The sequence below is a fragment of the Sciurus vulgaris genome, assembly GCF_902686455.1.
Source record: "Sciurus vulgaris genome assembly, chromosome: 2".
NCBI classification, from domain to species: Eukaryota; Metazoa; Chordata; class Mammalia; order Rodentia; family Sciuridae; genus Sciurus; species Sciurus vulgaris.
The window spans coordinates 16,778,269-16,805,368 of record NC_136462.1 but is presented as its reverse complement, the minus strand read 5'-3'; the positions used below and the strand labels follow the sequence as shown (position 1 = coordinate 16,805,368).

General features: G+C 37.7%; 2 protein-coding genes across 20 annotated transcripts in view; one reads left to right on the top strand and one right to left on the bottom strand.

Moving 5' to 3' along the window:
• Positions 1–24,179, top strand: part of ZC3H14 (zinc finger CCCH-type containing 14) — a gene marked incomplete at its 3' end in the record, with an annotated part of 50,865 nt that extends 26,686 nt beyond the window's left edge. The window contains exons 10-17 of one of the 13 annotated variants that reach the window (XM_079129264.1): positions 10,056–10,130; positions 14,622–14,781; positions 15,534–15,751; positions 19,285–19,405; positions 20,241–20,377; positions 20,645–20,733; positions 21,536–21,642; positions 22,170–24,179. In XM_079129264.1, the coding sequence (XP_078985390.1) occupies positions 10,056–10,130; positions 14,622–14,781; positions 15,534–15,751; positions 19,285–19,405; positions 20,241–20,377; positions 20,645–20,733; positions 21,536–21,642; positions 22,170–22,176 (914 nt within the window). Of the gene's footprint in view, positions 1–10,055; positions 10,131–14,621; positions 14,782–15,533; positions 15,767–19,284; positions 19,406–20,240; positions 20,378–20,641; positions 20,734–21,535; positions 21,647–22,169 lie in introns of those variants that run through there. The other 12 variants (XM_079129263.1, XM_079129261.1, XM_079129256.1 and 9 more) reach the window with 12 other exon arrangements.
• Positions 24,180–25,853: 1,674 nt separating this feature from the next.
• Positions 25,854–27,100, bottom strand: part of EML5 (EMAP like 5) — a 160,562-nt gene continuing 159,315 nt past the window's right edge. For 6 of the 7 annotated variants that reach the window (XM_079129244.1, XM_079129248.1, XM_079129250.1 and 3 more), the window contains one exon: positions 25,854–26,731. In XM_079129244.1, the coding sequence (XP_078985370.1) occupies positions 26,567–26,731 (165 nt within the window). In that variant the 3' untranslated portion in view covers positions 25,854–26,566. The remainder of the gene's footprint in view (positions 26,732–27,100) is intronic. The other variant, XM_079129249.1, reaches the window with a different exon arrangement.

Here is a 27,100-nt window from a genome sequence, read left to right as displayed (position 1 = left end):
CCCTCTCCCTCTCTCCCTCTCTCCCTCTCCCCCTCCCCCTCTCTCTCCCCCTCCCCCTCCCCCTCTCCCTCCCTCCCCCCTTGGTATTGGGGATTGAACCTAGGGGTGCTTACCCACTCAGCAACATCCCCAGCCCATTTTTTTATATTTTGTGTTGAGTCAGGGTCTTGCCAAATTCCTTAAGGCCTCACTATATTGCTGAGGCTGGCCTCAAACTTGGGATCCTCCTGCCTCAACCTCCCCAATTGCTAGGATTACATGTGTGTGTGTGTCCCCATGTCCGATTTGGAACAGAATCCTAAGTTGAATGTATTGTGCTTTTTAAAAACTCTGAACGCTTGGTTTCATTGTCTTGAGATTCCCAGTTTTCATACTGAGAAGTTGGTTACTCATCTGATTCTTAATCCATTATATAATACCTAGGTTTGAAAGGGTTTGTGTTTTTTTTGTGTGTTTTTCAGAATGAATTGTAGCTGTGTTACCCAGGCTAGCCTCTAACTCCTGGGCTTGAGCAGTCCTTCTGCTTCAGCTGCCACGGTAGCTGAGACTGTGCAGCTGCATCCAACTAATACTTGGGGTTTTTCGTTTGGAAGTTTTTAGTATTTTCTGTTTTCTTGGTGTCTGATATTTCACTGATAAGCCTAAATGCTAGATAGCTACTTTTGGGCTTGTTATTGTACTCTTAATTTTCGAAAAAATCCATTACCTTCAATGTAGAAAAATGTCTCTCTCTTTTTTTTTCCCCTCCATATTGGGGATTGAGCCCAGGGCTTTGCACCTGCTAGGCAAGCATGAGTTTTATCCCTAGCCCTTTTTATTTTGTTTTCAGATTAGGGTCTTGCTAAGTTGTCCGGGCTGACCTCAAATTTGTGATCCTCAAACTCTGAAATCATGTGACCCATGCGACCCTCTAGTTTCCTTAGCCTCTCTCATAGCTGGGATTATAAGCATGTGCCACCATGTTAGGCAGTGTGGAAAAGTCTTTCATGATTTCTTTAAACATTTACTTTTCTGTTTTTATTTTTCCTTTTTGAAAGTTCTATTGGGTGATAAGCTTCTACCTAGATCTTCTGTTTAATGTTTTTTTCTGTATTTCACTTGATCTTTTCCTTCTCCCCACACACATACATATTATAGGGGATAAGGGGGACTCTACCACTGAGCTACATCCCAGCGGGGTTTTTTATTTTGGTACCCTGGATTGAACCCAGAGGGACTTTACCTCTGAGCCACAGCTCCCCCACTTTTTAAAAAAAATTTGTGATAACATCTTGCTTGGAGCCTCACTAAATTACTGAGGCTGACCTCGAATTTGGAATCCTCCTGCCTCAGCCTTCTGAGCTGCTGAGATTGCATGTGCCACTATACCTGACTTTTTTTATTTTTTATTTTGAGACAAGTGTGTATCATCATACATTGTGATCCTGTTCTACTCTCTTGAATATTTCCTTGATTTTATAGATGCCCCTTGATTTATCATGGGGTTATATCCCTATAAATCCAGTGTAAACTAAGAAATATCATAACTTGAGAATGATGTAATATATGTACTACACCAATCTAGTAATACAGTGTATCAAAATATGGTTTCTACTGAATTTTTTTTTTTTGTACCTGGGATTAAACCCAGGGATGCTTTACCACTGAGCATACAACTCTTTTTTATATTTTCTTTAGAGACAGGGTCTCACTGAGTTGCTTAGTGCCTTGCTAAGTTGCTGAGGCTGACTTTGAACTCAGGATCCTCTTGCCTCTGCCTCCCAAGCCACTGGGATTACAGGCGTGTGCCACTGCACCCAGCTGTACTGAATTCTTATTGTGCACCATTGCAAAATAAGTTGAGGGCCAACTGCATGTTCAGTCGCTCTGCTGAACTTAATGGTCCTAGTTTAAGAAATGCAGTATAGAGACTTCACCTGTAGTTACGACGGGGCTGAGTTCTGCAGACAGGCTTATTTTTAAATGAAGCAGTCAAAGAGCTACAATTGGCTTTAGAGTTGTGGAGAAATTTCTTGGGAGAGTAAATTGGTGTGAATATACTCCTACTAGTCTGGATTTTCTCAGATAATTTGCTCAGATTTTTTTTTTTTAAAGAAATGAGCCCTCCTTAAATACATTTTTAGTTTTGTCTTTCAAATATTTGTGACCATGTCACTCACTCTTGTGCTCTGCTTCACATTCTTTGTGGTTGTGGTTCATTGTTCTGATTGTTTAATTGGTCACTCTTTGTTTCATGGAATGCAAGGGATTTTTTTTTTTTTTTGGCTATATAATAAATCACTGCAAACTTGTCCAAATCCCACTTAATTTTCTTCTTAAGTTTGTTTTTCATGCAGACTTTCTCATTTTAATTAATGGCAACTTCCATCTTTCTAGGTGCACAGGCCAGAAACCTGTTCTTCTTGGTTTCAAGCTTAGAACTGTCCCCCCCCTTCCCTCCCTCTGTTCCTCTCCCTTTATCTTCTCCCATCCCTTGTCCCACCTGTCAGCCTCTACCTTCAGGATATGCTGAGTTCATCACCACTCCTCTTCACCTCTGCTGTCCTTGTGTAACCCACCATTCATGACTCTCCTTGATTATTGGAATAGCGTTCCTACAGCTGTCTGCTTTCAAACCTGCTTCTTCAGTCTACTCTCAAAGCTACAGAGTGATCCGTTTTAAACTAAGTTAGATCGTACCACTGACCTGCTCAGAACCTTTGATCCTTATTATGCTCCAAATGAGTTCAAATCCTCCCTGGTCTTAACCACTTACTATCTTCTCCCTCTCCCCTCTGGCTCCATGTTCTTGCTGTTGGGCAGACATGGTTAGCATGAGAGGTGCTAACCCTCTTGTTGGAGTGTTTTCTTCAGCTGTCCACATAACTCACCCAGATACCACCTCTGAGCCTTTCTTGGCCTCCCATCTTCATAGTCCTTATCCAAAATTTCATTCTTCACCAGTCTTTTTTGTCAACAAAAAAAGGGTATTTTGTTTTTCAGGATTGGTTTGGTTTGTTTGTTTTGCACAGTACTGGGCCTCACATGCTACTCAAGCACTCTACCATTGAGTGACAATCCCAGCCTCTAGTAATGTATTTTTATCCAGACTCAGCTCTTTATATATCAACATGAAAATGTCATTTTATTTTATTTACTTATTGTGGTAGTTGGGATTTAACGTAGGGGTGCTCTACCACCAAGATAAACCCCCAAGCCTTATAAAAAAAATTTATATTAAGACTGGGTCTAAGCGGCCCAGGTTGGCCTTGAACTTGTGATCCTCCTGCCTCAGCCTCTGGAGTTACAGGGATTATAGGTGTGTGCTACCACCCTGGTGAAAATGTCATATTTTAATATATATTTTTTTCGTTGGACTCATTGAGTTTGTGCCTCCAGAGTGCTCATTTTTGGCTTTCTGTACTCTGCCTATGTAACTAGCATTTGTCCATATATTGTCTAATTTTTAGACTTTGTTAAAATATTACCTGTTACAATTGTAAAGTCATTTTAGAATGTGTACACTTTAGTACGTATATTTTATTTACATGTATACACTGTATGCTAAAAAATGTAGGAAAAAAATCTTAGGATGAAAGGATAGATATGGATATTTCTAATGTAGAATTTTTTATACTTTAGTGTATAATTTGAATCCAATGCTATATTTATGACCTTTTAAGTTCTTTACTAACCTTTTTAAGTTTATTTACAAATTGCAGGAGAGACTAAATGCGAATTACACATGCTTCTAGACTTTTGATGAGATAATGTACCAGTCAACCCATCATAAGTTGGTAATACCTTTAGTCACAAATGCAGACAAAAAGTGTTGAACAGCTCATGTGATTTATTGAATGTAACAGACTATGGCTTACAGTATAGGTTACCTACTCTGGACCTGGCTGACTGGGACCTGTGGCTCATGGCCACTGCCCAGCATCGCAAGAGAATATCTTACTATATATCACTAGCCCAGGAGAGATCAAAATTCAAGGTATGGTCTCTGCAAGATGTGTATTGCTTTGATACCATGGTAAAATTGAAAACTGGAAGTTAAACCATTGTAAGTTGGCTACCGGCTAAATTTGTCTTTTTCATCTTGGACTGTGAGCACTGAAAGATGCTTAGTAAAGCTTTTATTTCAGAGCAAACAAGGAAAAGCCTTCTTCCCCCCTTCATTCCGATCACTGCCTTTCTTGAAGTTTTGCACTGCACTTAGAAGTTTGCTGTGTGTTAGTATAATCTTATAGGTATAGGTATTTTTCATATATGTGAATGTGAATGAAATATGCATACATATAAAATAGGAATTATACCACATGGAGTCCTATGATGTTTTGTTCTGTTTAATGTATCATGGAGAGATGTATAACAGCATAGTAATTATCAATATGAACTCAGGAGCCAGACTGTATTAATCCAGGCCTGCCACTTACTAACTCACCTTAATCTTCAATGTCCTAGTTTACTAACCTGTGAATAGGAATTAACAGTTGTATCTACTCCAACATGATTATGAGTAGTAAATGTTAAAATTTACAAACTTTCTCTGCTATTTTTTACATTAGAATCTTTCTAGAGACTTATTTTGCATTCTAAAATTGGGCTGGCTCAATAGGTAATAGGGAAAATATCAGCTGGGCTCTTATTTAGGTTTTCTTGGTGATTTATCGCCATTAAACCACTTTTTTTTTTTTTTTTTTTTTTTTTGTTTAGGTTGTTTGCTGCCCTCTAGTGAACCAACTAGTTAGCAGGTGCTGCTCTTGATGTTGACTGTAGATGTTGTCTGATAGCTGGTACTCTTAAAAAATCCTATATGAATTTAAAACCTTGTAAAAAAAATTTTTTTTTTTTTTTTTTTTTTGCGGTGCTGGGAATTGAGCCCAGGGCCTTGTGCTTGCAAGGCAAGCACTCTACCAACTGAGCTATCTCCCCAGCCCCTAAAACCTTGTAAATTTTGCACATTATTTTCTGCCTAAATTAAGTTTTAAAGAATTAGATTTATGATTTATAAAATGAAGAGATAAAGGTATATATTTCAGTAGATAGTTTTTTTCCTTCGTTATTGTGAACAGTAGGTATTTGGGAAACCAAAGGCTACAGTTCTTTAAGAATTCTTTTGAGCCAGGCATGATGGTGTACACCTGTAATCCTGAGGCAGAGGGATCGAAAGTTCAAGGCCAGCCTCACCAGTTTAGTGAGACCTTATCTCAAAATAAAGAATAAAAAGAGTTGGGGATGTGACTCAGGTTGAGTGCCCTTGGATTCAATCCCCAATCTAAAACAAAAACAGAAAAACCTCTTTCGAAGAGGCTATGGTAATGTCTACCTACTTCGCATGTTTATAATTTGTGTAGCTTATTTGTTACTTGAGAAATAAACAAAATGAAGACAACTTTTCTCAAACTAAAACCATGGAAGGATTTATGATGTTGATGGATTGGAAAACTTTTAATACTGTGAAGGTGGCTGTAGTCCCCAAGTTGATCAACAGGCTTAACTTATCTCTGTTGAAATGCCAGCTGGCCTTTTGGTACAAATTGGCAAACTGATCCTAACATTCATATGGAAATAAAAGGATACCTAGAATAGCCAAGCTATTGAAAAAGAATAATTGTTTCTCAATTTCAAAACTTGATTGTCAAGGCTGTAGTAATTCAGATTGTGTGGTTCTGTCATGAAGTTAAACATGTAAGTCAGTGAAACAATATTGAGAGTCCAGAAGTGAATTCATACATTTGTGATTGATTTTTGACAATTCAGTGGAGAAAGAATAGTCTTTTCAAGGATTGGTGCTGAAACAACTGGATATCCACACACAAAAGAATGAAATTGAGCCCTTATCAAATATAATGTATAAAAATTAACTAAAAATGGATCAAAGACCCACAGTTATGAGTGCTAAATCTATAAGTCTTAGAAAAAAATATTTGTAAATCTGTGTGATCTTGGATTAGTTTTTTTTAAAGAATTAGTTTCTTAGATATGATACCAGAAACACAGCAGCAAAAGAATAGATGAATTTCATCAAAATTAAAACCTTGTGTTTTTAAGAATACTATCAAAAAAGTGGAAAGACAACCCAGAAAATGGGAAATACCTGAAAATCACATATCTAATAATGATCTAGGGTCAAATCGAGGCTATTCTTAATTCCACACCATATTTTATTAGTACAGTTGAAGTCTGTTTCTACCACATGTAATTTTTACAGAGATTTTTGTATGTGAGCATGAGTTCAGTCGCCTTCCCTGCTTATATTTTCTGCAAAGATAATGCCAGTGCAGTGCTGTTTATACTATTTTCAAGGGGAAATGAAATTTAAGGTAAAATAAAAAATACACAAATAATCAAGGCTTGGCATGGTGGTACATGTCTATAATCCCAGTCACTTGGGAAGCTGAGGTAAAAGAGTACTACAAGTTTGAGACCAGCTTCAGTAATTTTAGAAAGACCCTGTTTCAAAATAAAATTTTTTCTAATACTTTTTATTGACAAACCTTTATTTATTTGTACGCGTGCTGAGAATTGAACCCAGTGCCTCACACATGCTAGGCAAGCACTTTACCACTGAACCACAATCCCAGCCCTCAAAATAAAATTTAAAAAAGGACTGTGGATATAGCTCAATATCAGAGCACTTTTCTAGCATGCACAAAGCTCTGGGTTCACTTCCCAACACAGCCAAAAATAATCTGAAGTTTGAAAATTAATGGATGAAAGGGAAAAAGTACATTAAATTCATATATTCAGATATAAAGCACCTACTGTTATATTGCTAAATTTAAGGCGCAGCTCTTTAGTGTTCCCATAATATGAAGTAAACAATAGGAAATTCTTCGTGTGTCACATGTCTCTCTTCAACCAATCAGAAACCAGGATGATCTGTATGTAATAATAGGGTTTATTTGGAGAGGACCTATAAGTAGGACTTAGAGGTTACAGGTGGCTGTGTATTAGGGCTTCTTAGTTGTAGCCAAGAGAAAATTGGTCTGGTGTGTTTAGTATTTCAAGTTTAAGTTCTGACTCTAGAAATGTACAACCTTAATTTTTCAGTTACAGGTTTTAAAATGTTACTTACTCTTAATACTTATTGAGGTAACATCATTGATCACTGCTTTTACTTTTGATAAGACAATTTAATGGGCTGTGAAGGAAAAATTAACAGATATTTAGAGATAATTTTATGAGAATGTCTTCAAGGTTTCCATCACCATCTCTACCAATTTTCCTCTCACCAGAGCCAGTAGATTTAGGTTCTGTAACAAGTTCTTCTTGTTCGCAAAATGAGCTAGACAATATTTCCCACCTTTTAAGGAAAATATCAACTGATATCAATGAAATTAAAGGAATGAAAGCAGCAATTTTGACGGTGGAAGCAAATCTTTTTGATCTCAGTGTTAGAGTATCTCAGAACGAAGCAAAAATTTCATCTTTGGAGGTTAAAATGAATGAATATTCAGCATCGACATCTGAATGCAACAGACAGTTGGAAGACATTCAAGAGGAAATAGATTTTGAATCACAGTCAAGGGCTACTGATGTAAAAATAATTGGCTTCCTTAGAAATATTGAGAAAGGTAAAACTCTGGTATCTTCTAGGTATTCATCCTTTGATCTGTATCTTTCCATACTTGACTGTAACTGTGATGCGGAGGCAGTAGTAAGTCATAGAAAAGTCAAATTTTTTTGACTACCTGATTTAACTTTGAAACCTAGAATTTGTCAGAATTCCACTTCTTTTTAGTGGAGCTCTCTTAAATAATGTTTTAAGAAGACGAGTTTAGACAAAGCAAAACTTTAAAAAATGAGAGAATGGTCCTGTTTCAAGAATCTGTGTGAAATTATTTTAAAATGTATAATTTGTTACTTAAAAATGTTACTTACTTATGTTAAAGAGACCTGTTATAGTATTTGAATCTGGTATTTGGGTTTTAAGAACTTTTTTTTTTTTTTTGTAACCTGTCATGTGTCAGTTTTCCAGGCCATCTCGTAGGAATACAACTTGACCTGACCAAAACATTTTGTAATGAAATGTGGTACTTCATGAGAGATGGCCCACTTATATGTTTGCAGTGAGAAAGCAAAGCCTGCCCTTGGGAAACAATACTGGCGCACCAAAAATTTGCTCGTAGGCGTGCAGATTTCTTTCTCTTTCTTTCTTTCTTTCTTTCTTTTTTTTTTTTTTTTTTTGGATACTGGGGATTCAACCCAGGGGCACTCGACCACTGGGTCACATCCCCAGCCCTATTTTGTATTTTATTTAGAGACAGAGTCTCACTGAGTTGCTTAGTGCCTCGCTGTTGCCGAGGCTGACTTTGAACTCAGGATCCTTCTGCCTCAGCCTCCTGAGCCACTGGGATTACAGGCATGCGATTTGAAAATTTACCAATTAAATTGTTTTGTGCACTGTAGTATGTAACACTTTTTATTTTAAACATAACAATTGTACTAAATTAGCAAGTAGGTGTCTAATATTGCTAAACACTGTGAGAGGGGATACAGAGAAGTGTCAGTCCTCTCATGCAGCTAATGAAATAGAGAAAATCATTTCTTCACTGTTTTGTGTGAGGTGTGACTATTAGTAATATTAATTAATACTATGAAGTAATGAGCCAGACTTGGTGACACACGTTGAGCTACTCGGGGGGCAGGGGGATCACAGGTTCTCAAGGCCAGCCCCTGCAACTTAGCGAGGCTGTGTCTTAAAACTGGCTGGGGATGTAGCTCAGTGGTAGAGTGCCCCTGGGTTTAGTCCTAGTACTGGGGGGGGGGGAGGGGGGAGTAATAATATTAGTATTATTAATTGAGCACCTTTTGAATTGGAGATTCACACAGTTAATGCATCACCTAACAAAGGAATGGTCTCAGAAATGTGTCACTAGGTGATTTTATTGTTGTGCAAATAGGTTTCTACAAACTAAGATAGCTGCAACTGTCACTAGGCAGTATAATCCTGTGGATCAACATCATACAACTGGTGCAACTGAAATGTCCTTAGCAGTGCACTGACCACTGCTGATCCTGTTTGCCGATGTAGGACCTGGATTGCCTGAGTGTTGTATTTGTTCACTGCTCTTTCCATGCACTGCTCTGTATCCATCCAGGCCCATAAGTTTACTTTTGAGAATTTTTTTTTTTTTTTCGTTTTTCATTTGTTCTTTTTAGATATACGCCAGTAGATATACGTACATGGAGTATATAGCATATTCTAATTTGGATTCCATTCTTGTGGTTGTAAATGATGTGAAATCTCATTGGTCACGTATTCATATATGAACATAGGAAAGTTATGTCTAATTCATTCTACTGTCTTTCCTATTTCCACCTTCCCCTTATTCCCCATTGTCTAATCCAATGAATTTCTATTCTACACCCTGATGGCCAACCGCCCCCTTCCCGCCATTGTGTGTTAGCAGCCACATATCAGAGAGAACATTTTTGGGTTTTTTGAGGACTGGCTTATTTCACTTAGCATGATAGTCTCCAGTTCTGTTCATTTGCCAGCAAATGCCATCATCATTTCATTCTTCTATATGACTAAGTAATATTCCATTGTGTATACCATGTTTTCTTTATCTTTTCATCTGTTGAAGGCACCTTGGTTGGACAAGATAGTTCTGGAGTGTTTTTCACATTTCATTTCTTAATCATCAAAGGTCAGAGGATCAATATGGGGGAAGTGAATAGTAATGGTGAGAGTCCCCAGGTGACAAAGGGACAATCTGGGTTTGCTGGGTTTATGGTACAGTTGACCATGGCCAGTCTCTTGAGGCAGAGGCACCTCCCTCTGACTCTAACTCAGTTTTTACTTCTCTCATAGGTTTCCAGCCCAAGAAAACTGGCCTCTCAGATGGAGAACCAGGAGTGTCCTGGCCATTTTTGGTTTACTCTTCAGTATAGCTTTTTCTTTCACAGGGATATGCCTGTGTTCTGTAAATATCATCAAAATGTATCGTCAAAGCTTTATTTTTGTAGACTTTTAATTAAGAACTCAGAAAGATTGATTTCTAGGAAACAAATACCGGTGTTTGTATTTTAAGTTTAGTGAAGTTTTAAAATTTATATTCTAGGAACTCCACAGAGGCAATTATTATCCCGACTGCAAATTGACCCTGTAATGGCAGAAACACTGCAGATCAGTCAAGGTTGGTAATAAATTTTCACTGTGATTAGCAGTTTTCTGTTGCCATTGCCATCCCCTACCCCTCATTCATTGTGTTTCGTGTTTCTTAGATCCTGCCCTAAGATGCTACCTTCAGGTCTGTGAAAATATTTTAGGGCTTGGAGATAAGATCTTCATTTTCCTCATGTTGTATGGTTTTTTAAAATTTTTTACCTCATTTAAAACCTTTTTCCTGCCATTCGTCCTTGAATCCTGGCTGCTCATTCTCTTGCTGTCAAGTTCTCCAATTTGCTCTTCCTCGCTAACCCCTTTTCCATTACCCATTCCTTCGTATGCTCTGCTTCACCCACTCAGCCTTACTCACTTTGACTTCTCTTTAGAGTCTTACACCAAGGCCACATCTAGAACTTGTTCTAAAACCACCGTCATGTAATCGTTTGTCTTGCCCACCCCAGACATACATACCACGGGGGAATTCAGAACTGGGGTGAGTGCTTTATTTGTTTCCTCAGTGCCCAGCCCCTTCCACATACCCATTCAGTGCTTAATAAATGCAGGGGGGACCATTGGATACCTAAAACCTGTTTTCCTCCTTTTTTCTGTTTACCTTAAGTCTGCTCTTTGTTAGACGTTCTGGTCCCTGGACTCCTGCCCTTTCAGCCCTTTCCTGAACTTTCTTCACCTGCAGTACAGGAATACAGCAACCGTATTCCCTTATCCTTCAGCAGCTTTCTATCTCGGACAGATACCCTTTCCCTCCTAAGGTCTCACCTTCATTCAGTGCCGGATCCTACCCATCTGATGAACATGACCGTGTGACCATATTCTTCCTGCCTTTCTTCTAGCTTCTTGCTTTTGCCTACAAAAAAGATTCTCTCCATTCTTGATTTTCAAACCCTCTCATTTTCCATCCAGCTTTAGACATAGACATTTCCCCCAGGTTCGGCAATCAAGGTCTGTGTGCACTGTGCCCGCTTCATCAACTTTTGTGCTTTTTTTTTTTTTTTTAAACCGAAAGAGCAATAAAACTTGAAGCATCAAGTAGTTATTCTGTGAGGCTCATGAATGACTGCAGTCCTTAAATTCTTACCCTTTATTTTTTTTTTTTCTGAGCAGTCTTCAGTTTTTTCTACTTTTAAAAATTATTTTTGAACATACTGATTTTGTTTCATGTTTGTGAGACTTTTTATCTGCAGATGCTGAAGGTTTCTGACAATTTGGGTGTTTTTTCCTTCCTTGGTCTTGTTTTTAAGTTATTTGTTTTGGGTGTTTCATGGTAGAGGCTTTCCTTGTGGGATCCTTGGTTGTCTTTACTGAGTGAAGCTTTCAAAGTGGATTGGCTTCTGGTTCATGAGTTTGGGCATGAAGGCTCTTGACTTCATATTTGAATGTAGGTCCTGTTGTTGGGGTGATTTGTCCTTCCTGTTAGTTTTGGAGTGCCTTTAGGTCTTTCTTTTCAGGCTGGTTAGCTTCTCCAAAGAGGGTAGATGAGGGGGTACCTCAGCATTGATTATTATGCAGTGTTTACAAAACGACCCTCTCCATTTCAGTAGGGACTTCTTTCAGCATGGCTGGCATCCCTTGATGCAGAGACACTCTATTTACCTTCTCACAAGTCTAAAATTCCACTTTCTCCAAGGGAGGATGTATGAAATCATTAAAGGTTATTAGGAAATCTGCTACCTTTTAAACAAATTTTTACAGTGTATATCTAGGTTGTTTGTTGTGGCATGTTCTATCAGGGACTGTACTTCTTCCCTGGGCCTCTCCAACACATCTCCAAAGCATTTGGAAGGCCTTCACTGCAGAGGTAGGGGTAAGTAAGTGTGGTGGAGATCAGTGACTGCTTCTGAAGTGGATCTCTTAGCACACCTGTCTTTTGCCCTTCCCAGGGTGCCCTTTGCTGACATTTTCTGGGCCTCTGGACAATCTTGTGTTCTAAATCAGATTGTGTCATTTTGGCTTAGAACTCGTTTTTTGCAGATCTGTTGAGTTAGTGCCTACTCATCTTTCACTTTCAAAATGAAGTTTTGTGTCCTCTTAAACGATTATTTTCTTTGTGAGTATATGCTTTGTTGTTTAAGAAACAAAACCCCTTGGGCTGGGGGGTGGGGGTTGCTTAGTGGTAGAGCACTTGTGGCACATATGTGAGGCCCTGGGTTTCATCCCAGTGCCATGGATTTTTAAAACTGACCTTTTTAAACAGTTTCATGGGGGGCTTCAGGAGGGAACAAAAGTAATGCAGGGTCAACTTGCTCTGTCTACCAGGAGACATCTTCCACTCCCATCTGCTGGTGGGACGCTTGCAGGGGTGAAACAGTGGCTGGTATAAATGGAAAGCTCTGGTTTCAGCACTCATTTTCCTAAACTCTGAAGCACTTGACACTTGCTTTTAGTGTTTTCTTTGATTTTTGATCCTTTGGCTTCTAGGACTCTTCTCTATTTGTTACTCCTTTTGTTCTCTGTCAGCTCCTCTTCTCCACTGTTCCTTGAAAGGTTAACTTTACGCCATATCCCTGGGCCATTTTCTTTTTTTTTTTTTTTTTCCCTTTTCTTTTCTTTTTTTCTTCAGTATTTTTCTGCCACTAAGCTCCACCCCAGCCCTTTTTATTTTGAGGCAGGGTCTTGCTAAATTGTCCATCCTGTCTTTGAATTTGTAATCCTCCTGTAGCAGGCTTCTGAGTAGCTGGGATTATGGGTGTGTGCTTCCACCACTGGCTCTTCAGCATTATTTTAATCTCAGTTCTTTGTTCTCACCAGTTGTGAACTAGAACTACTTAGAGAGCACAGGGTGAAGGAAGGAATGGTTCAGCAGGCCTCAGACCAACTTTTGAGTTCCACCTTTGCTAGTTGGGAGACCTCGGTGATTAAGTGAAGAACTTTGGGCTGTGAATTGGTCATCAATAACATGGAAAAAATACTCTGCTTTTCAAGCTTCCTAAGAGGATTCAGTGAGGTGACAGCACTGAATTCATTCATCTCTGCATCTGTCTCTCCCCATCCTGAGGTTCAAATCTGTTTTACTTCCCAAACATCTAAGAATCCCACAAAGACTTGAGACTAAATACATCTAAAATTGAACTTTACATTTGCTGCCTTTGAAATCCTCTCTTTCTCCTTTCCTGTATTTCCCATCTCATCTTTCTCTCTTGCTCTTAACCATCTTGTACCCCTCTGCTATCTGTCCTATCCTTGCTGGGGAGGGCAGGCATGTCCCTTCCTGGTAAGATGGTTGGAATGGCAGCTGCTTGGGCATCCTGGTGCTGATGGAGGGTATGTGTCTTTTCCGCCTCTCAGTATGTTACAGGGATGGAGAGTTGAGTCTCTAATGCTGGATTCATGTCCTTTCGTAACTGTTTTTCTAAACACCAACTTGGTTATGTCACTTCTCTACATAGGAATCTGTTCATTTCTCATTACTTCCAGACCAGAATCCAAAGTACTGAGACGTGTAACATCCTTCATTACACTCTTGCCACTCCTCTGCTCAGCTCCTGCACCCACCTGTGCAACCAGTTCACATTTCTCTTTTCTCAGGGGCCTGTGAAATCCCGCTTTGCCAAGTGTGCTTTTCTCTGAGCGAAGTGCTCTGTTTGCCCTCTGGCGCTGTTAGGTATTCCCGCTCGTTGCTTTAATGCTCACTTCAACTCTTCTTCCTTGGCAAGCTTTTCCTTGATTCCTCAGTTGGAGCAGATTGCTATGTATTCTCCCAGCACTCGTTTGTATCCTTTTCAGGTCGTGCTCTTCTGGGATTGTGTATGTCTATTTCCCCCCCCTTTTCTTTGTGTATCTGGCATAGTACTCTCAGCAGTGTAGTGATGTATTTGTTCAGGAGTGACTATCCCGTGAATTTTGGTCCATAATTAAAAACATTAAATTTAGTCAGTTGGTGGTATACCAATAGGTCAACCATATCTGAGCTGTAGGTCTCATATTTTGTAGTCAGTCTTAAACATATTGTAGATGACATGAGCTTGTGGTTACTTGCATCGAAGGTCAGTGTTATGCCCATTCATGAAAATTCCCTTTCAAAATAGTCCTCTCTCTACAGTCAGGTAGAAAATAAGCCACATGAATTCTTTTTATCAGGATGTGTTCTCAGTAGGGAGTACTGTGTAGAATGAGCAAAATAGATTTTAGAAAAGTAGTTCAATAGTCTGTATCATAATTCTAGGCATCTTTAATTCTCTGTGTCTTTAGAAAAAACTGTTGTGCTTTTAGTGGTTGATAATATCCTTTCAAATGAATCTCAGGAGAACCTTTCTCTGCTGTAGGCAGGAAGTGTTCGTTCGAGTCATTTGTAATGTGCCATATGAGGAAAGGACTACTTGAGTTCTTTGAAAAGATGTTTGGGATAGAATTACAACACTTTGCCTGAGTAGAACCAGTTTTGATTTTTCCTTTGAAAGTAATTGTGAATATATAAAAGATTGACATTCTTCTCACATGTGTGATGTTGGGAATAAAAGGTATATTCAAAAGTAAACATTTATGGCCAATTTTTTTGGCTCAGATTACTATGACATGGAATCCATGGTCCATGCAGACACAAGATCATTTATTCTGAAGAAGCCAAAGCTGTCTGAGGAAATAGTAGTGGCACCAAACCAAGAGTCGGGGATGAAGACTGCAGATACCCTTCGGGTACTTTCAGGACACCTTATGCAGACACGGTAGATGGTTTCTTTTTCTTGTGTAGCTAATTTGTGTGATTAGATAGTGCAGGCCCACCAGTAGTTCCCAGCTTCCCTCCTCCCTACCCCAGGCCCCAGTACTGAGTGTTTTTATTGATTCAGTAGCTAGGCCATGAATAGTTACCTGAATTCAGTTTTCCACAATTCTAGTTCATCTTTCTTGTTCAGAAATCCATTAACCTACAAATAAAAACTCAGCATATGATTTAACTCAGTAAGAGTTTTTTTCTTTATGCACATCCACAAAATGAAATTTTTAAAAGCCAGGTGACCAGAATCAGGAAATCTTTCTAAAAAGAGTTAGTAGATTGAGTTTGAGAGATTCTTCCCTAAGAAAATGGACTAAGTATTTTATATAGGAACAAAAGTACAGAAAATAAAATTAGTGTAAACATTAAACTGCTGGCCATTGTGTTCTGAGCATCGTGCTAATTTTTGGTTTTATTTCCATGTTGACCTAGTGAGGATTAAATGGACAATGGAGTCAGTGTTGAGGAGAGAATGTCTTTAGTAAGCAGAATCTACGTCACTGGTGATGCTGCAGTGACTGGCCATGGCCACCTTGTGTTATCAGGAGTCCACTAAAGCTATACCTGGAGTCCTAGCAAGTCTTTTTTCACTGAACCAAAACCAAGCAAGAGAGTAATAGTTCTGCTGAAGAGCACTTTAGGAGCTCAGCGTTTTTTGTGTTTGTTTCCCTAATTCTATGGTATTTTTTATCTGTCTGGCAGAGATCTTGTACAACCAGATAAACCTGCAAGTCCCAAGTTTATAGTGACGCTGGATGGTGTCCCCAGCCCCCCAGGATACATGTCAGATCAAGAGGAGGACATGTGCTTTGAAGGAATGAAACCTGTAAACCAAACTGCAGCCTCAAACAAGGGACTCAAAGGTCTCCTCCACCCACAGCAGTTGCAGTTGATGAGCAGGCAGCTTGGTGACCCAAATGGTAGCTTTTCCTACGGTGTGTTGAGAGCTCAGATTTTCCCTTCTCAGGGTGCTGGCATTGTAAAGGGAATCCTGGACTTCTTTCTTTACCTTGAATGACTATTGGTTGGAGGCCTGACTTTTATTTAGTAATGGCCTTTTCTTCTTTCAGACAAAACCATCAGATTTATTTCAGACAATTTCTCCTGTGCACAGGTGGGCTGTTATCCACACCTAGATGGAGTTTGGTGATGGGGTCTCAAATGCCATAATTATGCTTGTTCAAGAATGAACCATCATCTTGATGCCTTGGTTACCTTTTTTTTTTTCTCCCCTTTAGAAACTACTGTCACTCTCTCCTCATATCAGCAGTAATCTCTTATAATTAACTTGAGAAAAAAATGAATTTGGATTTTTGATGCTCTTTCCACCCCTGTAAAATTTCTTGGAGTTTTTCACCTTATCTATCAGGATACCTTTTGGGATTGTAGAACGACCTCATGTTTAAATTGATATTGAGGAGTAATGTTTAACAGAAGTCAGATGAGATGAGACTGCTTCAGGTGGTGCTACGCCTTTAGGCAGGCAGACGTTTCTTATCACCAGCTTTTTTGTCCCCATGGATACCAGTGGACCCGGAGCACCACTGCTCCTTTCATTCATGATAGGGGATTTTTAGAAACACCTTTTCATTAGCAGGAAAGATAATTCTTAAATCTTAAAAAGGAATAGATTTAAAGAAAAACTGCAATAGATTTTTAAAAAATTTCCCAAGTAATCCTCGTTACCAGAGATGTAAAAGTGTGTTGAATACTTTGTCCAGTTGCTAAATAAAGGTGTGCTATTGGGGGAGATCTGAGTTAGGGAGAGAACACTTATCTCGGGTGCTTTTCCTGCTGTGAGCCAGTGATAGGTGTCATTGTTTTGTGGAGGGAGTTGAAATTTTGAACCTGTTAATGGGGAAAATTTGAAAATAGTTACAAAGAAAGAACTGCAATTGTCAGGTAGTACAGATTTCTGGACCTTGTGTGTTTTGTCTAAAATACGAGGAAATTCTGGTGTATTTTTACTACTCTTATGTTTTTTTTTCAATTTAATAGTCTAATATTTTGGTCTGCCAGGATATAATTTCATTTAAATGTGGGTGTTCACGTTAGGCTGAGTTGGTGTGTATAGTAGCAGTGACACTGTGAATAACATGTTAGTGACCATTCTTGCCTAGGTTACCCAAGTGCCCTGGCTGTGGTGGCGACAGCTGGGATGAGTGGCGAGCCTCCTTCCCTTTGCATGATTAGGATCTGCAGTGATTTGCACCTGCCAGGGGCAAAGCTTTGTAGTAGTGAGGACATGATTGTGGCATGAGAGACCTGCAGAACTGTCACAAGGAGTATCCGGCCTCCAAGAAGGGAGTTGTGAAGTTTTGCTTTTTGGTATTACAGCATGCTGTTCAAAGATGCTACCAGTAGCAATGTCTGTTTTTAATCCACCCCCACTGGCCATCATTTTCTGGCAGCATAGATTTTATAGCTTTCAATAAAAAGTAAATTTGCCTCTTAAAACTTAAATATGAAAAAGTTTTAATAACTTACGCAGTAAATGTCAGTTGAGGAAAACCAGAGGCGTGACTTTGTTTCTGTTGCTTAAGGTTTTCATCAGAAAGAAATTTTCCTTGTAAAAAGTGCTTCACTTCTTGGGGTTGGGGTTGTGGCTCAGTGGTAGATGGAGCACTTGCCTAGCATGTGTGAGGCACTGGGTTCAATTCTCAGCACTGCATATAAATAAATGAATAAAATAAAGGTCCATCAACAACTAAAAATATTTATGAAAAAATCTGGAAAAAAAAAGTGTTTAAATTCTTTAATATTGTTAAGTATCTAGCTAGTCCAGTCCTTTTTCTAACTATGCTGTTCTTTGGTATTTAGTTTTTCATTTGCCCTTGGTCCTTGTGTGTATACCACAGTCAAATGTGTTGTTTAGGAGGAGGGCAAGACCTCCACAAGAATTTAAAAAAAAAAAAAAAAAATTAGGAATTTCCTCTTCCCAGGCACTTAGGTATTCTCTTTAGATCCTAGATTTAAAGCTGGATCTAAAATAAATGACTTCTAATTTTCTTTGTTTTGTGATGCTGGGGCTTGCCTTGTTCTTGCTAGGTAAGTGCTGTACCACTGAGCTACATCTCAAGCCCCTACTATCTTATTTTAAATGTACATTTTTAAGTTGTAGATAGATACAATACCTTTATTTTTATGTGGTGCTGAGGGTTGAACACAGTACCTCACACATGCTAGGCAAGTGCTGAACCACTACTATTTTTAAAGTTAGAATAGAAAGTGTATATCAGGCATGGTCATAGTAGCTATTTGATGAAGCTCCTGTCGGGACTGTGTGACTCGGTTCATGTTCCATGTTCTGTAAGGAGGACAGAAGTTGTGTCTTAAGATCAGTAAATTAGGTTATAATTGGTTCCCTCTTTTGCATTCTGCTTTCCATGTAACCATCAGATTGACATTTTCTCTTTGAGGAAACTGAAGTTCAGAGACATCAGATAACACTTGCCTCATATGTCTAGCTGAGCTTCTAAGGTGCAGAGCTAGATTTGACCTCCCTGACCTCAGGCAAGAGGACTGAGGAATACAGCTGAAGTGATAGTTTACTTTCATAAACACAAATTTGAACCCGTAATATGTAGCACCATGCTGCTATTTTTTGACTGCATTATCTCAGGCCAGAAGCAAGCAGCTCATTATGACCTTTAGGTATAATTTGAATTGTTTTGTTCAGTGTTCTAAATGTAAATTAGTTGCAAGCATTTAAATAAAAATGTAAATTATTTTAACTGAAATGGGAGAATATCTGGCAACACACATCCCACTCTCCTGTGCCATAGTAATTGACCTAATTGGACATGAATTAGCGGAGAGGCAGTGAGCTCTTTCCAGGTTGCTTTTCTTCCCCTGTCCCTTTCTCCCATTTATCATCCTATACTCAACCACCATACTTGCTCTGATAGATGACTTGCTCAGCCCCTATAGACAGTGGCATTTGTGACACATTTTAAACAAGGCTGTTTTCCTCTTTTTAGACAGTGCTGAGTTTAGCACCCAGACTTAATGAATATACCTCATCAAGTGGGAACATGTTTATTTGAACCCTCAGATTCTTGCTGGAATATGAGATTTTGTTTATATTTTCTTATCACCTTATGTTTTTAGTTTCCATTTAGCTTTATTACTCCCAACTTGACATCCTTCCCTGTCTTTTATACTTAATTCAACTCTAAATCGATCCTGAGATTTGGTGAAAATTTGGGCCCTAGGTATGTAATCACTGTTCACTTTTCCTTTTCACAACAAGAGGACTGTAGTCTCCTTCCTAGCAATCTTTTTTATGACATTTTGCTAACTACAGTTAATCAGATTTGGGCTCATTTATTATGTAGGATTGTAAACTTAACATAAGATTTTAAGACTGGGGTTTGAGGAAAATTTATTAAAGGAACCATGTACTGAATTGATCATAATTAGTGAGATATTTTTAATTCCTTCCCCTTTGTAGCTGAGATGAGTGAACTTAGTGTGGTACAAAAACCAGAAAAGCTTTTGGAGCGCTGCAAGTACTGGCCTGCTTGTAAAAATGGGGACGAGTGTGCATACCATCATCCCATTTCACCTTGCAAGTGAGTAACATAAAACTGATGCTGGTTTTCAGTTTAATTTCTGTAAACTACAGCTTATTTTGTGGGCTTTTTTTTTGGTGGATAAGTTTTAGTGTCATAACTAAATGCAGTCATATTTACCATGGCCCTCTGTTGAGTAACTTACTTATGTACACATACGAGTGTGTGGCGGGTGCTCGTGTGTGCTTCGGACCTGTTAGATAATTGAAATGTTCGGGTTCCTTGTACAGTTAAGGATATAGGTGCATAACTGCCTCCTTTAGTGTTGCTGTGTTCACAGACAAAAATTTTGTTCAGGGTTTGGGGTGAAAGTTATGATAATGAAAAAGTATTTTTAAACTTCAGTTAGTTTTCTTTGACCAACTAGCTGGTTTGAGAGATAGCTTTTAGAATTTTTCTCTTGTTCTATGGATGGAATATTTCCATGTTTTAATTATTGGAAAATTTTGATGTGGAAGCACTATGGTTACACATAAGGAGACTGTGGGGTGAGTCTTGTGCAGCATAGTACCCATGCCTATAGGGTGTGCTTGCTGTATTGAGTTTATTTCATAAATTACAGACATAACTGATAGAGTGGTATTTCTTTTATCAGAAAAAAAGCATCTGCCTTTTTTAGTGGGTTGGCTTTTAGTTGGAAACCTGTTTATGTTACTGGAGGCATAGAAGGAGATAGTTGCATCCTGTTTTGATATTGGCCTCATTTATAGAATTTTTCTTCCTGTTACTTCTGCATTTCTTAAAACAGGTAGTGATGGAGTACAAGAAGCCCCTTTACAAAAAACTCATAATGCATAGAGAATATTAATTATGAATAATGTGCTTTGTTTTGTAGAGCCTTCCCCAATTGTAAATTTGCCGAAAAATGTTTGTTTGTTCATCCAAATTGTAAATTTGATGCAAAGTGTACTAAACCAGATTGTCCCTTTACTCATATGAGTAGAAGAATTCCAGTACTGCCTCCAAAACCAGGTTAGTGACTGCATACTACTGCATTTAGGTTAAAAAAGAAAATGAGAAAAAGAAATTGTTTTAGAAATAATTTTGACATAATCAGTTAATCTTAAAGAGCTAGTATTTCCATCCTTATAGAATTCTGAAGTATTTTATCTTGACTAGTGAACATGTAAAACCGAGTATTTTAAGTGTTTTGTACCTCCATTAAAAACATCATTAGACTGTAGTACAAATTATTTTGCCAAACATTTGCTCATTCTTCATTCTTATGTTTATCAGCAGCTACAACACCAACCCCATCTTCTAGTAGTCAGCTCTGCCGTTACTTCCCAGCTTGTAAGAAAATGGAATGTCCCTTCTACCATCCAAAAGTAAGAACTTGTATTTTACAAAAAATCATTTTAGTGTGGAAGATAAGAAATTGGCTATCTTCCCCTCTTTGTCCTTCTCGGTTACATCATTTTTGTCAGTTGACTGTGGTCTTGAAGACCTGTAAGTTGGTACTTGGTGATTGCTGAGCTCTCTGGCTCTTCATGTTAAATGGTCTGAACCTCTTTCATGTTAGTATCTTGAGCTCTGAGAGGGATCAGATTTGCTTGCCATATTTTCCTTTTTTCTGCTCCTGAGCATTTGGGTGGTGGTGGTGTTTTTTTTTTTTTTGTTGTTGTTTTTTTTTTTTTTTAATTTATGACAAAACTGAGATAATGAAATTTCAGTATTGCTTTACTTGAACATAGTTTTGTTGTGTGCTAAAGATTGTTGTATTGGTTGCTCAGGGTATCTCTGAAATACGACTGGAGACTGCTATTTGAAAGGCTTTCAGGGTTGGATTTGTAGCTCAAGGGTAGAGTGCTTGCCCAGCATATGAAAGTCCTGGGTTCAATCCTCATCACACATTCATACACAAAAGCTTTGATGAGGGTTTTCCATAAGAAGTGAGGGAATCAGGCAGTTTGTGGAGGGATAATCACTATTGATTAAAAGTTGTCTCGTATGCCAAGGTTTGAAATTCCACTTGCTGTGATTCTTTGACTAAGATTTTGCAATGAAAGGTTCATTGATCAAGGGTTGCCAGGTGTCTTACTCCATTAATGGTTAGGGGGTGCTGGTTACTGTCAGCTCATTGTGTGTGTAATCTTGTGGACATTATTGAAAGCTGTTGTTTCTGTTTAGCACTGTAGATTTAACACTCAGTGTACAAGACCGGACTGTACATTCTATCATCCCACCATTACTGTACCACCAAGACACGCCTTGAAATGGATTCGACCTCAGACCAGGTAAAGGTGAAAATTAGTTTTTCTGATGTCATTTTCAAATACTTTTCTAGTGTGTAGCTTCTTTAATGTATAAGCCAGAAACCTGGGAGAAATTAAACTATCACTTTTTTTCTTCTGTTTAACTGTATAAGGGCCCTTTTAGCAAAATGATTTACTATGGACCAAATTTTATTTTATCCACTTGATTATTTTTAGCCGCCACATCAGATTTCTTTGAATTCTAATCATAGATTATGCTAACATATTAAGGCTAAGCAGGAATGTGTGTGTATATATACTACTTAGAAATCTCAAATCAGTTTTCTTAGAATTCAGCAATTATAAACTATCAAAAGGAAGTCTGTACATAGTTTAGTGTGGCCTATAATTGAGTTACATAATGAGTTTTAGAAAATGGATTTCTTTTACAAAGTCTGATGTAACTGGATGACTAATATTCCTTGTCTAAAGATACTCCTTAGCTGGCTGTATGATATATCTGGGTACAAAGCAGTTATTAAAAGTTTTTCTGGTTTTTGTTTATTCAGTGAATGACACCCAGTCCTACTGGTGGAAGATCATGCAGTTTGAAAGGTTCCATCTGCTGATGAAAAATAATTCTACAGAATTTGTCGAATCTTTGAAACTTGGAATATATTGCTTTCATAACATGAAGTTTATTGTCTATCTGAAGTGTCTAATTTTTCAAGTTTGTAAGTTTATTAAGTAGTTTTAACATTGGGTGTTTTGTTGTTTTGACAATGAGAAGACAGTTTAAGGAAAAGCTAAATTCTATTAAAACATTTGAGGCATGTTTGTACACTGCTGCTTCAGTTTCAGCACATACATCACTGTTGGTGGTGGTGCTGTGGTTTAGGACCACTTGGCTGTAGCGAGGAATACTGTTATTCTGAAAGCTGAATTGCTTTCACTTTTCCCAAAGATGTTTGTAATCCACCATGAAAACAGGAGTGGCCAGAAGTATTGAGGCAGCTTAAATAGTCATTCAAGTCTGCTTTTTTTTTTTTTTTTTTTTTTAAGAATTTAGTTTGGAAAGCATGGTATAGGCCTCTGAGTGCCACTTTAGTACAATGGTCCCTAGGTCCCTTGCCTTCTGTGAAAGGAGTGAGATGTGCATAAACGTGAAAGCAAAGGGAATGACAATTGCAAAAAATATGAGTAAGTCCTTGAAATGCTTTCATTTACTATTAACATACATTTTAAATAAGCTTTTTGGGGAACTACATTGTCACAAAATTATACAAAAATTTTTACAAGTATATACATAAGGGTCAGAGAAAACAAACTTCCAAACACAAGATTATAAATATATATTCCCACATTCTGAAAAATAACATTCTCAGAAATAACTCCACAGAAAATACACTTGGTTACTACTGATCATTTTTGAAATATAAAAATTAGATTTAAGTAATATTTTTAAATGACAGAACTATATAATTACAGAGATCAGATGGGTAAACTGCAAGATAGGATGAAACTTTTGGCCTACTGTATTTATTATGGAGTTTTGTGTGTGGTTTTTAAAATTGTTAAGGCAAGATGTGTCCAATGCTTTAGAATTAAATAACAGTTAACTGATTTTGTTGATGTACAGTAGTATTTTTAAAAATCAAATCTTAAGTGGTTAGTGAAGAGTGAATTAATGCAGAAGAGTTCGACTCAAACATTTTCAGGACCAAATTAAATCTGTTTAAAAAAAAAAGTTGATTTGCTTAATCATATACTCAAAGGATGAATAATAAACCCATATCTGTAAAAAAAAAAAAAAAAAAAAAAAAACATTTTAAGATCATAAAGCCAGCCTTCTACTGTTGTGATCCTTGCTTTTCCACTGGGAGAAGCAGCAATCAGTCCTTAACCCATTTGGTGACCTGTACTCAGCTGTGGCGATCCCAAAATGAAGACTTGAAACACTGAAAGAACAAAGCACACAAGGGTGGAATGGCCACTGTGCTAGGCTTAGGTGAAACGACAGTCCCCTTCCTTCTCAGAGTGCGCCATCAAATCTAAGGCATTCGTTCATTCCAGTGTTGATGCTGTGATCTCTGCAGAAGATATTTATTTTTAAATAGTTTATAGTTTTAATTGTTCTATTATAAAGACCGTAAGTGGGAACAAGGGCTTAAGTAGTTTAGTTCATTCTTTATTACACAGAAATAACATGCTAAAATCTGATTGTGTAATATTTGATATTGACTGGAACACATTTATCTTTTAGTTGCTAAGGTTTGTGGGCAACCTAAAATTGATCCTAAAATATTTGTTGCTTGGTCTAACAAATCTAAAATGAACCACCATAAAAAAAAAGAAGGGGATGAATATGGCTGGTGATAATGAAGTGAATGATACCAAAGTGCACAGTGTGCTTTGGCTGCATGTATAGGCATAAAAGAATTGGGACTACAGTGGCCACTAGTCTCAAGTTGTAAATTCAGGTGCATAGATGCTGCACACAAAAATAATTCTCTAGGATAAAAAAGAAAAAATAGAGATTTTACGTGGTCTGTCATGTTTCACCTTCCCTTGGTTGATGGCGCATACAGCAAGGTTACCGTAAGATGTCCACTTAAAGTCAAGGAACCTTTAGTCAGGAAACTGCCACAGCAGTGATTAAGGCTGACTTACCAGGTTTGTCGCTTTGAGGGATAAAAATGCAATGGAAGCGGTTTTATGCTATATAGTTTACTTCCTTAAGAGTATAATTTCTGCCTACATTGTGATAGTATTGAAATTTTTCTCTTCCTCAAAATGACAAAAGGGAAAATTTTAAATTACAACAGGCTAAAAATGGGAGGTTAGTCCAGAGTGCTTTTTCCTTTAATTTCTTCATAAAATATGTTGAATAGAATTAATATGTTCTAAAATTTTAATTTAGGAAACCCCCCCCCCCCTTTTTTTTTGGTGGTACTGGGAATCTAACCCTAGGGCCTTGCACACACCATGTAAGTACTCTAGCACTGAGCTATACCCCTAGACCTTTTTTAAAATTTTGAAACAGAGCAGGCCTTGAAGTTGTGATCTTCCTGCCTCAGCCTCCTCAGCTGTCATTAGAGTTGTACACCACTGTCTGGTTTAGGAGAATTTGTTTTTTTGGTACTGGGGGTTAAGCCAGGATGCTTAACCATTGAGCCACATTCCCAGACCCTTTTGAGGCAGGGTCTAAGTTGCTGAAGCTGACCTCGAACTTGCAATCCTCCTGCCTCAGCTTCCCAAGTCACTGGGATTACAGGTGTGTGTGCCACCATACACAGCTAGGACAATCTTTTGATGTGAATAATGACAGAATAATGTCTTATGTGTCAAGTTTCTTTAATCCCTCAGTCAACCCTTGAGATGCAGCTATTTGTTTTAAACTGACCAGGTTCAATCAATCACTGATTAGGCTTTTTGTGATATAATTTAGTCATTTTAGTATTCCCAGTGTTGGCCACAGTAGATTGATATTGGGAATCTTTGTTTCTATTATCTATTATACTACAAAAGATAAATTAACAGTAAAATTAAAATTTACAGGACCAGTAGTGCATCTTCAACTTCTTCACATTTAGAAAAATATATTTTTAAGTAGTACTCTACATAATTTTCAGTCTTCAGGAAACTATAGATAGACTAAAATAGCAAATTCCTGAATGATGATTACTGATCTTTGGCAGCATTTAAAGTGAAAAAGACTAAGGATCTAAGAGTTCAACCCCAATCCACTAAGAAGGAATTCTGACAAGTTTTCAAATAGACCTAGATACATTTTGGAAATTAGCTGATGGGTGGCAATACATCTAACTAAAACTTTCCCAATAGAAAAAAGCTATAAAAATTTTATACCAAGAATTATTAAATTGTATAAGTTTGTGTGAATTTAATGTTTGTTAATCAAATGTTTATAGACTGTCTTTAATGTGCAGTGTTGTCTTCCACTTAAATACTAGTGCTATCTGAAAACCTAAAAAAAAAAAAAAAAATTCACCACTGTACACCCCTGGAAATGATTGTTCCTCATACCGCCTTCCCAATAATGAGGCTATGAACTGGAAATTTCAAATAAAGAGATGGCTTCTAAACATAAGAAAACTAATAGCTTACAAGTGAAAATATTAGCAAGTCATACATACTAACTTTAGATCTGTTCCTGAATTCAAACTACAAGGAGAAATGTCCTTTATAAAAAGGATGTTATTAATGCCTGAGAAACACATTCTCTAGGAAAACATGTATCTGTTTCCTTAGGAAAAATGTTTGCCTTCTGACAACTGTTCCTTTAGGGTGAAGGTGACTTTTTCTTTCTAAATGGAAATGCAAGAATAAAGTACTTAATTGAACAATGAACCTGGAAAATAAAATGTAAGCACTAAAAGGAAACTGTTTTCCTAAAAGAAAGATGAGAATTTTCCAAGTTGGGTTTTTATGTTTAGGGGATTTTGAGGAGTACTGTGCTCTACATCTCCCCAACAGGTTTGCCAAAATTGCACTCCTCAATAACAGGGTGGCTTTTATCAATGAGTATTCAATCCTTCTTCAAATATAATTATCTGGCAGTGTATGAATTATGGACAGTGTGTATAGCAATAGCATTCTTCTACTAGTCTGATGATTCTGGGCGTTTCTCCCTGTTAGTCCGCAGTTAGCACCACTTGACCATACAGAGTTTGGTTTTGGTTGTTTTTCTTCTTTGTAATTCTGGTCTCTATCGGCTGTTAGTATGTGTATTCTTCCCAATATCCATTCTTTCAGTGAGGCATATGTACACATTTCCAGACAAATAAACTGCAATCAGAAAAAAAAAAAAAAAGTAGGGAGTTACAGTTCTAGATTTTCAGAAGTTTTTCAATTGAGCTTTCAGATCATATATATGGAGAATTTCCCATTCTTTTGATTCTGTATTTGCCTAAGTATGTGCTACCTTAGAAAATGTTGATTGAGTTTATTAACCAGAGCTTAGAGAAGTTTTTATGTTAGTCTGCTGTTCTTGGACTAAGAAAGCTACTGACCTGCAGTCATCACCTCCAGCGCTGATAACATGTCGATCACCATTGGTAAATCGAATATTTGTCACGTGGGGTGAGTGACCCAAGAACCTTTTGTGCTTTGCCTAAAGAGCAATGACAAAACTCAGGGCATTTTATTTAACAAAAGTTAAGAGTTGCTATTTGGAACCAAAAACTTAATCACAAGTGCTATAGGAGATTAGGGAGTTAGCACCACAGCCAATGAATGTTAAAATATAAAGTATTAATGAATATTAAAATATTCTTTCAGAGATAGTAACAGATCTGTACTTAATACAAACCAGGTTATCTGGGCAGTCAGGTGTCTAGGTCTCTGAAAGATTTTTTAAAAAGCATTTGAAATTTGATAAATGACTTTTCAAGATTTGCTAAAAAGATCATCAGAGGTTTATTAGGATAATTTACAAAGATCCAGTGTTACTGGAGGGAAACATTTTTAAAAAATATATATT